Source organism: Salvelinus fontinalis, unplaced genomic scaffold (genome assembly GCF_029448725.1).
Source record: "Salvelinus fontinalis isolate EN_2023a unplaced genomic scaffold, ASM2944872v1 scaffold_0542, whole genome shotgun sequence".
Lineage (NCBI taxonomy): Eukaryota > Metazoa > Chordata > Actinopteri > Salmoniformes > Salmonidae > Salvelinus > Salvelinus fontinalis.
The window spans coordinates 89,524-101,366 of NW_026600751.1; the positions used below are offsets into that span (position 1 = coordinate 89,524).

The 11,843-nt window shown below is 44.7% G+C and overlaps 1 protein-coding gene across 1 annotated transcript; it reads right to left on the reverse strand.

Annotated features, from left to right (window-relative positions):
- Positions 1–971: 971 nt before the first annotated feature.
- On the reverse strand, positions 972–10,647 carry LOC129846449 (excitatory amino acid transporter 2-like). Its single transcript, XM_055914382.1, has 9 exons — positions 10,488–10,647; positions 9,486–9,638; positions 7,106–7,465; positions 6,875–7,001; positions 6,405–6,638; positions 5,511–5,705; positions 3,079–3,213; positions 2,675–2,885; positions 972–1,064 (listed from the first exon to the last, which is right to left on the reverse strand). Exons 1-9 carry the CDS (start codon positions 10,615–10,617, stop codon positions 972–974), a joined length of 1,638 nt encoding a protein of 545 aa, XP_055770357.1. The 5' UTR covers positions 10,618–10,647.
- Between the last annotated feature and the right edge of the window lie 1,196 nt (positions 10,648–11,843).

Consider the following 11,843-nt stretch of genomic DNA (forward strand, 5'->3'; position numbering starts at 1 on the left):
TAGCTCCTTCAACACACCCAACACTTGGTTTTATTCTGTCACTAGGGGGAGTCACATGGTCAACATTCTGCTTCCCTTTGCTGCGGGATGTTGTTACGTTAATGATTTCAGAACATATTTGCTGCTATTGGTTGACTGCAACAAGAGGCAGTAGTAAAGTCAAGGGCTTGTTGAGATAGTTCAGTGTTTGCCTTGGTGTTTTTGCAATTTTTATATTTTTAAGAAAATGTGCATTACCAAGGCTCTTTAAGTTATTTTATTAGAAGGCAGCTGGTTTTAGAAAGCGTCAAAGCCACTCTGGAAACCAAAGAAAAGTGAATCGACCACCACTGAATATCTAGCAATCCCTGGAACATCAAGTGTTTCTGGAACATTGTTATAAGGTTGTGCAGGGTCAGGAATAGGAATAGTAATGAGTGACAGGAGGGTTCTCCAAGGAGGGGCTTCTCATCATAACACTCCTCAACTGGTCCTTGTATACAACTGGCAAGGCCACATCCCATAAGCACACATTCTCTGAACTGCCTCTGGCGCTAACAAAACCCCTACATTTTTTATACATAAAACAGACAGAAGGATTGCTTTTCCCCCAAAAGGTTGTGCAGCAACAAAAGTGCTGCATTACGTATATCACAGAACATGCAGTGTTGAGTAAGGTTCAGAATACAACCACCTGAATGGATCCATTATACTAAACAATGCCTTAGAAAACACCCGCACAGCTTAAGCAATGTCATTTGGAAGTCCTAATCTAATTGTTTAAGATAGGTACAAGTGGATGGGTACCTACGTTGTCTTTGTGGGAGGGGAGCTTCATCCCATAGTCAATGAACTGACCATAGTCAGACCACAGGAAGTAAGACTGATGCACCAAAGCTTGTGATTACAGGGCTAAGTGTGGTTACGTTCTTTATTTTGGTCGGGAAGGGAAGCTTGTGGAAGTCAGGATGAGGTCGGAGCAGGGTGCTGCTTCACTCTCGTTTCCATGGTTCCTCCTCAACAAGAGAGAAATCTGCAGTGTTGGGGTGGCCGTTGGGGTGGCCGTTTCCATTGCCCATGGATACCTGCAAGCAATTACCAGGGACATCTAACTGTAAGACCAAGGCACAGTCATATTGAAGCTGTCAAAGGGTTTGAGCAGAGAAACCAAGGGGGTAATACTTGCAGGCCATCCTTTTGGTTGAATTTGGTTGAATTTACTGGGATTCCCGCAAATTTGGTCCCAATAGAAAGAAAAGAAAAGAAAGAATATTCTCTGAGTACTGAAGCGACAGCAGATACAGAAGATAGATTGAATCCTCTCTGAGTACTGAAGCGACAGCAGATACAGAAGATAGATTGAATCCTCTCTGAGTACTGAAGCGACAGCAGATACAGAAGATAGATTGAATCCTCTCTGAATACCGAAGCGACAGCAGATACAGAAGATAGATTGAATCCTCTCTGAGTACCGAAGCGACAGCAGATACAGAAGATAGATTGAATCCTCTCTGAGTACTGAAGCGACAGTAGATACAGAAGATAGATTGAATCCTCTCTGAATACTGAAGCGACAGCAGATACAGAAGATAGATTGAATCCTCTCTGAGTACTGAAGCGACAGCAGATACAGAAGATAGATTCCATCCTCTCTGAGTACTGAAGCGACAGCAGATACAGAAGATAGATTGAATCCTCTCTGAATACCGAAGCGACAGCAGATACAGAAGATAGATTGAATCCTCTCTGAATACTGAAGCGACAGTAGATACAGAAGATAGATTGAATCCTCTCTGAATACTGAAGCGACAGTAGATACAGAAGATAGATTGAATCCTCTCTGAATACTGAAGCGACAGTAGATACAGAAAATGGATTGAAATGTGTTTTCTCACTGACAGGAGAATGTAAAACATTGATGAGTCAGTTTTGTTTTCTATCTTGGCCATGTATTTTATGGATTCTCTGCCCAACAGAATTACCGGTACAATAATGTTGAATAAATCGATTGTAAGAAAACAACTAAATAACAGTATAAAAGAGGGATTAGTAATTGTCCCATGCAAGCAAAGCAATAGAACAATGACCCATGAAAACTGGATCAGTAAAATGCTCTAAAAATAAGAGCATGGACTTTTCATTGAGTTTCTGGTCTAAAAAATAGCTAGCTACAGTAGAAAGAAGGATTTTTGACAGGTCCATAATATGTCTGCCACTGTTTGGATAAACATGATGAAATAGCAGTCTTCATGTGTACCACTAGCCATACAATGTGGATTTAAAAATGTGCCCTAAAACTGAATCGAATCATGTAAGCAGGGCTGCCACAAATACATGTCCAATTAAGAAAAAGAATCCCACTCATGTCACAGATTAATACAAGACATAGGAAGAAAAGTAAAGTGTGGAAAAATGTTTTCAAAAGAAAAAACATAACATCAGAATGATAGTAAACTGTCGATCAAAAGTACACAGGTATCACAAAAAACTGCTTTTCCATATAATTAGTGAGTGAGTAAATAAATATAAGAACATATTTATTTAGTTTCTCCACCTTGTAATATTGTTTTCTCCAAAATAACTGTATAAGGTGACATCAATGTATGTCGACATTCCAAATGACAAGAGAAGAAGAAGCAGCAATTACGGGGGAAGTCTACATGCACGTCTCTATATCCTTAAAGATGAAATGTACCTTGCAATCATCTATCATGACTGTGCTGTGGGCTGCAGCGTAAACACACTGGTTGGTGTTGTTCTCGAAGAAGGATTGGGATTTTGTCAACTCAAATTCATCAACTTTTTGCGCGGCGTCAAACGCGTCGAGCTCATCTTTGGATAGGTGGTAAACGATGCCCGCCCCGTAGGAGTCCCCAACCACGTTGACGGAGGTTCGGAACCGATCCCTGTATTTGTTTTAGGGTGGGGAGGCAGACACAGAGACAGACAAGTGCAGAAGGTCATCTCTCAGGGGAACAAAGCTGAGGACAATATTTTGAGGAAGAGTTTTATCCTGAGGGAACAAGAAGATATTGTGTGTGTGTGGAAACATTCTCTGTACGTGTGAATGCAGGCACAAGTGCAAGATTGAGTACTCACAGCAGCCAGTCAACAGCCACCAACAGACTGATGTCTTGGGTGGGTAACCCAACGGCTGTTAGAATCAGTAGCATGGTCACCAATCCAGCACTGGGGATACTGGCCGCTCCCACACTGGCCAAGGTAGCTGTCAGGCTACAGTCAGGATGAGAGATCTCAGTCAATTACACACTGGCCAAGGTAGCTGTCAGGCTACAGTCAGGGTGAGAGATCTCAGTCAATTACACACTGGCCAAAGTAGCTGTCAGGCTACAGTCAGGATGAGAGATCTCAGTCAATTACACACTGGCCAAAGTAGCTGTCAGGCTACAGTCAGGATGAGACATCTCAGTCAATTACACACTGGCCAAGGTAGCTGTCAGGCTACAGTCAGGATGAGAGATATTAGTCAATTACATACTGGCCAAGGTAGCTGTCAGGCTACAGTCAGGATGAGAGATATTAGTCAATTACACACTGGCCAAAGTAGCTGTCAGGCTACAGTCAGGATGAGAGATCTCAGTCAATTACACACTGGCCAAAGTAGCTGTCAGGCTACAGTCAGGATGAGAGATATTAGTCAATTACACACTGGCCAAGGTAGCTGTCAGGCTACAGTCAGGATGAGAGATCTCAGTCAATTACACACTGGCCAAGGTAGCTGTCAGGCTACAGTCAGGATGAGAGATCTCAGTCAATTACACACTGGCCAAGGTAGCTGTCAGGCTACAGTCAGGATGAGAGATCTCAGTCCATTACACACTGGCCAAGGTAGCTGTCAGGCTACAGTCAGAATGAGAGATCTCAGTCAATTACACACTGGCCAAGGTAGCTGTCAGGCTACAGTCAGGGTGAGAGATCTCAGTCAATTACCCACTGGCCAAAGTAGCTGTCAGGCTACAGTCAGGATGAGAGATCTCAGTCAATTACACACTGGCCAAGGTAGCTGTCAGGCTACAGTCAGGGTGAGAGATCTCAGTCCATTACACACTGGCCAAGGTAGCTGTCAGGCTACAGTCAGGATGAGAGATCTCAGTCAATTACACACTGGCCAAGGTAGCTGTCAGGCTACAGTCAGGGTGAGAGATCTCAGTCAATTACACACTGGCCAAGGTAGCTGTCAGGCTACAGTCAGGATGAGAGATCTCAGTCAATTACACACTGGCCAAAGTAGCTGTCAGGCTACAGTCAGGATGAGAGATATTAGTCAATTACACACTGGCCAAGGTAGCTGTCAGGCTACAGTCAGGATGAGAGATCTCAGTCAATTACACACTGGCCAAGGTAGCTGTCAGGCTACAGTCAGGATGAGAGATATTAGTCAATTACACACTGGCCAAGGTAGCTGTCAGGCTACAGTCAGGATGAGAGATCTCAGTCAATTACACACTGGCCAAGGTAGCTGTCAGGCTACAGTCAGGATGAGAGATCTCAGTCAATTACACACTGGCCAAGGTAGCTGTCAGGCTACAGTCAGGATGAGAGATCTCAGTCAATTACACACTGGCCAAGGTAGCTGTCAGGCTACAGTCAGGATGAGAGATCTCAGTCAATTACACACTGGCCAAGGTAGCTGTCAGTCTACAGTCAGGATGAGAGATCTCAGTCAATTACATACTGGCCAAAGTAGCTGTCAGGCTACAGTCAGGATGAGAGATATTAGTCAATTACACACTGGGCAAGGTAGCTGTCAGGCTACAGTCAGGATGAGAGATCTCAGTCAATTACACACTGGCCAAGGTAGCTGTCAGGCTACAGTCAGGATGAGAGATATTAGTCAATTACACACTGGGCAAGGTAGCTGTCAGGCTACAGTCAGGATGAGAGATCTCAGTCAATTACACACTGGCCAAAGTAGCTGTCAGGCTACAGTCAGGATGAGAGATATTAGTCAATTACACATACATTAATTTCAACCTTATATTGTAGGTACATGAAAAAATGTTTTTTTGTCAGGTCAATACGTCATGTATAGGGCACCTTGTTTTGAACAATCATGTCACATGACCTGAATTTGAACCTTTATTTAAAGGGTTTTCAACAAACGGTCCCTTTCTTATTATGTCAGATGGGCCAGCACTGTCCTCCAGCACTGTCCTCCAGCACTGTCCTCCAGCACTGTCCTCCAGCACCGTCCTCCAGCACTGTCCTCCAGCACTGTCCTCCAGCACCGTCCTCCAGCACTGTCCTCCAGCACTGTCCTCCAGCACCGTCCTCCAGCACTGTCCTCCAGCACCGTCCTCCAGCACTGTCCTCCAGCACCGTCCTCCAGCACTGTTCTCCAGCATAATCCTCCAGCACCATCCTCCAGCACCATGCTCGGATAATTGCTTTTATTTTTGTTGTAAATCTAATGTCTGGAAAAGGCTTATAATAAAAATGAAATCCTATGTCATGTGACATGATAGTCCAAAACGCAGGGCCCTAGTCATGTAGGATTAGAAGTGTCCTACCTGACAGTGACGATCTGGCCGTAGTCGAGGTCGATGTTGTTCATCTGGGCGATGAAGATGGCTGCCACAGCCTCGTAAAGCGCAGTGCCGTCCATGTTGATAGTGGCGCCCACGGGGAGCACGAATCGCGTCACTCGCTTATCGATGCCCAAGTTCTCCTCCAGACAGCGGAATGTGACTGGCAGGGTACCAGCGCTGAGAGACGGGTACAGAACTTGGACTTAATACATATCACAAGACTTGGAATTGTATTAAACACTGAATTTACATAATATCTATATTATACATTGAGCATTATGTTCTCTCAAAGGGTGACTTTTAAAGGGTCTTACTTTAAGCAGTAAGATTAGTCGACAAGAGTCTAAATACATTGTGGTAGCTAAGCTCTACAAAGCTGGTGTCATGCATGAAGGTATCAGACGACCGTGAAATGTGGACACCCCTCTAGGGCACGAACCACATCTCTGTTGCTGTTATCATCTCAGTGTGAGCTTCGGCTGTGGCTCAAAACCTACTCTGTCATACAATCTATCAAATAGGTTGGGTAATGCAGAGTCCTTAATATAAATGAACTATTTATCCTAAACTAAGCTAAGGTTTTTAATCTTTGAAAGCAACTTTGCGCTGTATGCACCATGAATAACATGACTCTTGTTTTTAGTTTATCTGTAGATTGGAGACAAAACAAGCAAGGTCCAGGCATCTTGTTTTGTCTGTCTTATCGTAAACAAGCAGAATGGGTTCTAGAATGGGTTCTAGAACGGGTTCTAGAACGGGTTCTAGAATGGGTTCTAGAATGGGTTCCGGGAAAGGCAATAATAAGTATGACAGAGGGAAAAGGGAGTGTGACAGAGAAGAAGCGAATAGGTTAGAGAATAGGTTTGGGTCTTGTACCTAGATGCTGTCCCAATAGCGGTGACCCAGGCCTGGAAGATTCCCATGAAGAAGACATAGGGGTTTTTCTTCACGATGACTAAATATATTAGCGGTAGAAATATGGCACCGTGGATGACGAGGCCCACGATCACGGTCACCATGTACATTCCCAGTTGCCTGGCAACCATTTCCAGATCGTCGATTGAGATGATCTTCCCACAGATGAGACAGGCGATACCGAAAGGGGAATACCTGGGAGAGACCTTGGTGAGATTAGTTTTGCAGTTGGTAACACTAATGAAAGGTCAATAGTAGTATCTAATTGGGAATATTGGGGTAAACATGTACATTGGGGGCCATTTTCCTGTAATAAATAACACTTTTCTCCTTTGGCCACAGTGACTAGCGTGAACTTCCTAGAATGCCTGTTATTTTAGGGGGGGGGGGGGGGGATAGAGGTATATAACTCTAGAGAGGATGAGACTTACCACATAATCATGCCAACAATCCTCATGACGATCTCGTTGAGAACGTTAAAAAACTCCAGCATGAGCTTGGCCTTGTCTCCCATCTTCCCCATGATTATCCCGAAAGCCACAAAGAAACCGATCAAACCTACAGTTTCAAAAGGAGGCAAAAAGTGTCAAATCAATGATTTGGACTGCTAAGACAATCATTCCAGTTAAGAGTTGAGCATGTTTTCTAGTAAGTCTACCAACCTAGCACATTCATCCCACTCTTGTACTGAAGACCCCTTTTGATGGTAAACTGTGGTGGCCCCCTGGTCCTGTTGGTGGGTACGGGGACTTTTGTGGTGACTGTCTGGATCTGCTGGAAGCAGGCCTGAACCAGATTTTCTGGGAAAAGGTTTCGAATTAGATCGAAGAAGGCGTCCAGACTGGAGACGTCGTCGTTCTTCTTGCCAGGCCCGAGGTTGGACTTCAGCTTGGGGTTACCTGGGTGGATGAGCAGCACCAGAATGACACCCAGAGCGGCAGCGATGACTGTGGTGGACATGTAGTACACCATGGCTCGGGTGCCCAGGCGGCCACTGGACTTGGCATCCAACCCTGCCAGTCCTGGAGTGGGAGAGAGGTGACAGAGGCCCGCAGTTCAACAACCGGTTACGTAAACTACAGAAAATATAACTTCCAGATACTCTAGTGATAAATGCAGTGGCGGCTGCTGAGGGGAGGACAGCTCATAATAATGTCATGGAACAGAGGAAATGGAACGGCATCAAACAGGTGTTTGATGTATTTGATATCATTCCACTGATTCCGCTCCAGTCATTACCACGAGCGTGTCCTCCCTGATTAAGGTGTCACCAACCACCTGTGGATAAAAGCTATAATAACACTCTAACGTACAATGCCTCTAGTGCTAGTACAGACACATGCTAGCAAATGCACTCTACACACACGTATACTGTAGTACATTGTAATATTGTTGTATGGTGATATTATACATTTTGTATTGTAGATATGTAGTGGTGTAAAACTGTTATATGATGTACTGTTTCCTCTTTAGTTTTATGTGTGATGTAAGTGCCTTAATGTGTTTGGAGACCAGAAAGAGTATGGCAGGAACTAATGGGGATCCATAATAAACCCCAGGAAGAGTAGCTGCTGCCTTGGCAGGAACTAATGGGGATCCATAATAAACACCAGGAAGAGTAGCTGCTGCCTTGGCAGGAACTAATGGGGATACATAATAAACCCCAGGAAGAGTAGCTGCTGCCTTGGCAGGAACTAATGGGGATCCATAATAAACCCCAGGAAGAGTAGCTGCTGCCTTGGCAGGAACTAATGGGGATCCATAATAAACCCCAGGAAGAGTAGCTGCTGCCTTGGCAGGAACTAATGGGGATCCACAATAAACCCCAGGAAGAGTAGCTGCTGCCTTGGCAGGAACTAATGGGGATCCATAATAAACCCTAGGAAGAGTAGCTGCTGCCTTGGCAGGAACTAATGGGGATCCATAATAAACCCCAGGAAGAGTAGCTGCTGCCTTGGCAGGAACTAAAGGGAATCCATAATAAACACCAGGAAGAGTAGCTGCTGCCCTGGCAGGAACTAATGGGGATCCATAATAAACACCAGGAAGAGTAGCTGCTGCCTTGGCAGGAACTAATGGGGATCCATAATAAACCCCAGGAAGAGTAGCTGCTGCCTTGGCAGGAACTAATGGGGATCCATAATAAACCACAGGAAGAGTAGCTGCTGCCTTGGCAGGAACTAATGGGGATCCATAATAAACCCCAGGAAGAGTAGCTGCTGCCTTGGCAGGAACTAATGGGGATCCATAAGAAACACCAGGAAGAGTAGCTGCTGCCCTGGCAGGAACTAATGGGGATCCATAATAAACACCAGGAAGAGTAGCTGCTGCCTTGGCAGGAACTAATGGGGGATCCATAATAAACACTAGGAAGAGTAGCTGCTGCCTTGGCAGGAACTAATGGGGATCCATAATAAACCCCAGGAAGAGTAGCTGCTGCCTTGGCAGGAACCAATGGGGATCCATAAGAAACACCAGGAAGAGTAGCTGCTGCCCTGGCAGGAACTAATGGGGATCCATAATAAACACCAGGAAGAGTAGCTGCTGCCTTGGCAGGAACTAATGGGGATCCATAATAAACCCCAGGAAGAGTAGCTGCTGCCTTGGCAGGAACTAATGGGGATCCATAATAAACACCAGTAGAGTAGCTGCTGCCTTGGCAGGAACTAATGGGGATCCATAATAAACCCCAGGAAGAGTAGCTTCTGCCTTGGCAGGAACTAATGGGGATCCATAATAAACCCCAGGAAGAGTAGCTGCTGCCTTGGCAGGAACTAATGGGGATCCATAATAAACCCCAGGAAGAGTAGCTGCTGCCTTGGCAGGAACTAATGGGGATCCATAATAAACCCCAGGAAGAGTAGCTGCTGCCTTGGCAGTAACTAATGAGGATCCATAATAAACCCCAGGAAGAGTAGCTGCTGCCTTGGCAGGAACTAATGGGGATCCATAATAAACCCCAGGAAGAGTAGCTGCTGCCTTGGCAGGAACTAACAGGGATCCATAATAAACACATATAATGGTAGGGTTCTGGTCTCCCACCTGTGATGAGACTGGAGATGATCAGGGGCAGGATGAGCATCTTAAGCATCCTCATCAGGATGTCTCCTGGGAACGAGATGATCATGACCACATCAGGGGGGAGCGGCGACATGGGACGCAGTAGTATTCCAGAAACAGAGCCAGTGATCACACCTAGAACACAGAGAGAGAACCCACAGTCATATCAACTGGACCGCTCATTGGTTTCCTGTTGCATTATTTAGACCCACCGTTGACACACACCGGGCTGTTTGTATTCATACACATCAGCTAGTGTTTATACCCTGAACACAACAAGCTCTACCTCAGCTCTCGCTACACTTTCACCCACACCTTTTAGGCAACCTTATGCACTGTGAGGGATGGGAGGTGTTTAAGTGCAGAAAAACTAAATTATATAAAAACTAAATTATATCAAACCCCACACTTTTCATTGTTAAAGATGCAATCTGGGATCTTAAGAATTTACTAATTTGTAACATATTGTACGAATTTGAATTTGTAACATAAAATATGAGTTGCAAAAAACTAAAATACAAATAAAACGTGCTTTTTGTAACTTAACATACAAAATAGATGACGTAGTACACAATTGCACACAATTTTCAGGAACCCATTTTGGCTCATTAGCATTAGTTTCAAAACTACTGACTGAAATTATCTAAACGACAGGCTAACTTACCAAGACATTAACATCTATACGACAGGCTAACTTACCAAGACAGTAACATCTATACGACAGGCTAACTTACCAAGACAGTAACAAGCAGACACATCTATGCGACAGGCTAACTTACCAAGACAGTAACAACCAGACACATCTATAGGACAGACTAACTTACCAAGACAGTAACATCTATACGACAGGCTAACTTACCAAGACAGTAACATCTATAGGACAGACTAACTTACCAAGACAGTAACAACCAGACACATTTATACGACAGGCTATCTTACCAAGATAGTAACAACCAGACACATCTATAGGACAGACTAACTTACCAAGGATGGTGAGGAAAAGGACCAAGTTATTCATGATTTTGCTGCATATTCCCCAACACATAGGCTGAGGAGGCTCCACGATGGGCTCCAAATGGCTTTCATGCATTCTGACCTCCACTTGCCTCTGCATTGTGTTGGCACTAGAGAGAGAGAGAGAGATAGAGAGGAGGTTTATTAATTTACTCCTCCTTGACCCATAATGCCTAGCTGTGTCGACAGGTATGACCATATTTGCTCCAGTGAAAAGGTCACTGATGCAGCACACCGTAAGGGTTTGATGTGGCTTCGTGTCCATTTGTAATAATGGCTCGGGAACTGATGGCAAACAGAATGATAATGTATTCATACTATCACAAAGATGTATGAGGGAGAGGAGACTGAACGAGTGGGTAGAGAGAGAGACTTGGGAGATGTGAGTATGTAAATCATTCTAATTATATTTTTCCAAAACATTTGTATATTGTCAAAAACAATTATCTACTCTTATTTGTTGTATTATTTTGGGACGGTGACCCCAGTGCAATTCCCCATTTCACCGACTTTGAATAGTACTGACGTAGCCCCTCGTATTAGTGAAAGGGTTCCACTTGAAACAAAGAGTTATTTTTAGAGGGTTCACCTATTGGGACAATTCAAGGTGAGACACCTTCTTTTCTAAGAGTGTACCTTGGGGCTTGCTACCTGATATCAAAGCACACCAGTTATTTATTTCACATTTTTACTTAACTAGGCAAGTCAGTTAAGAAGAAATTGTTATTTACAATGACGGCCTACCCCGGCCAAACTCAGACGATGCAGGGCCAATTGGGCGCCGCCCTATGGGACTCCCTATCACGGCCGGATATGATACAGCCTGGATTCGAACCAGGGACTTGCACTGAGATGCAGTGCCTTAGACCGTTGCGCCACTCGGGAGCCCACCATGACTTGTGTGTTAGTACACTATGTGTGTGTGTCCAGTGTCTGTCGACAGCAACTGACTTAAACTTAACCTCTGTTATCTCTGCCCTCTGATCTGGGCCAGTCTGAGGATGCAGTGATTTTCCAGTGAATGGAGCTTCTTCGTAATCTTATTCCTCTGAGATGGAAGTCTTCACTTTCAGGTCATGCCCCCATCTCACACTCCTCACACTCCTCCCTCCATCTCTCTACCTAATCGCCTCATCACGTCACCGCAGCAACAAGTCTCCTGGCTTTGTTGTGGTCTGGCTTAAAAGCTCTTCAACTTAAAGGTCCCCGACAGTCCCTACTCCGAGCATCATTTAAATCACATCTCTTGGGGTGTATAACCTTGTGTGCTGTTGCGTAACTTTGTCCCCCCCACCATTCTGGAACATTCATGTGTTGTCACCGTGT

Excerpts from the sequence above, each read along its gene's own strand:
- LOC129846449 (XM_055914382.1), bottom strand. The coding sequence starts at position 10,617 with ATGCAGAGGCAAGTGGAGGTCAGAATGCATGAAAGCCATTTGGAGCCC. Across the intron at positions 9,639-10,487 it reads CCTTTTCCTCACCATCCTTG|GTGTGATCACTGGCTCTGTT; the intron begins GTAAGTTAGTCT and ends TCTGTGTTCTAG. Across the intron at positions 5,706-6,404 it reads GCTATTGGGACAGCATCTAG|CGCTGGTACCCTGCCAGTCA; the intron begins GTACAAGACCCA and ends CCCGTCTCTCAG.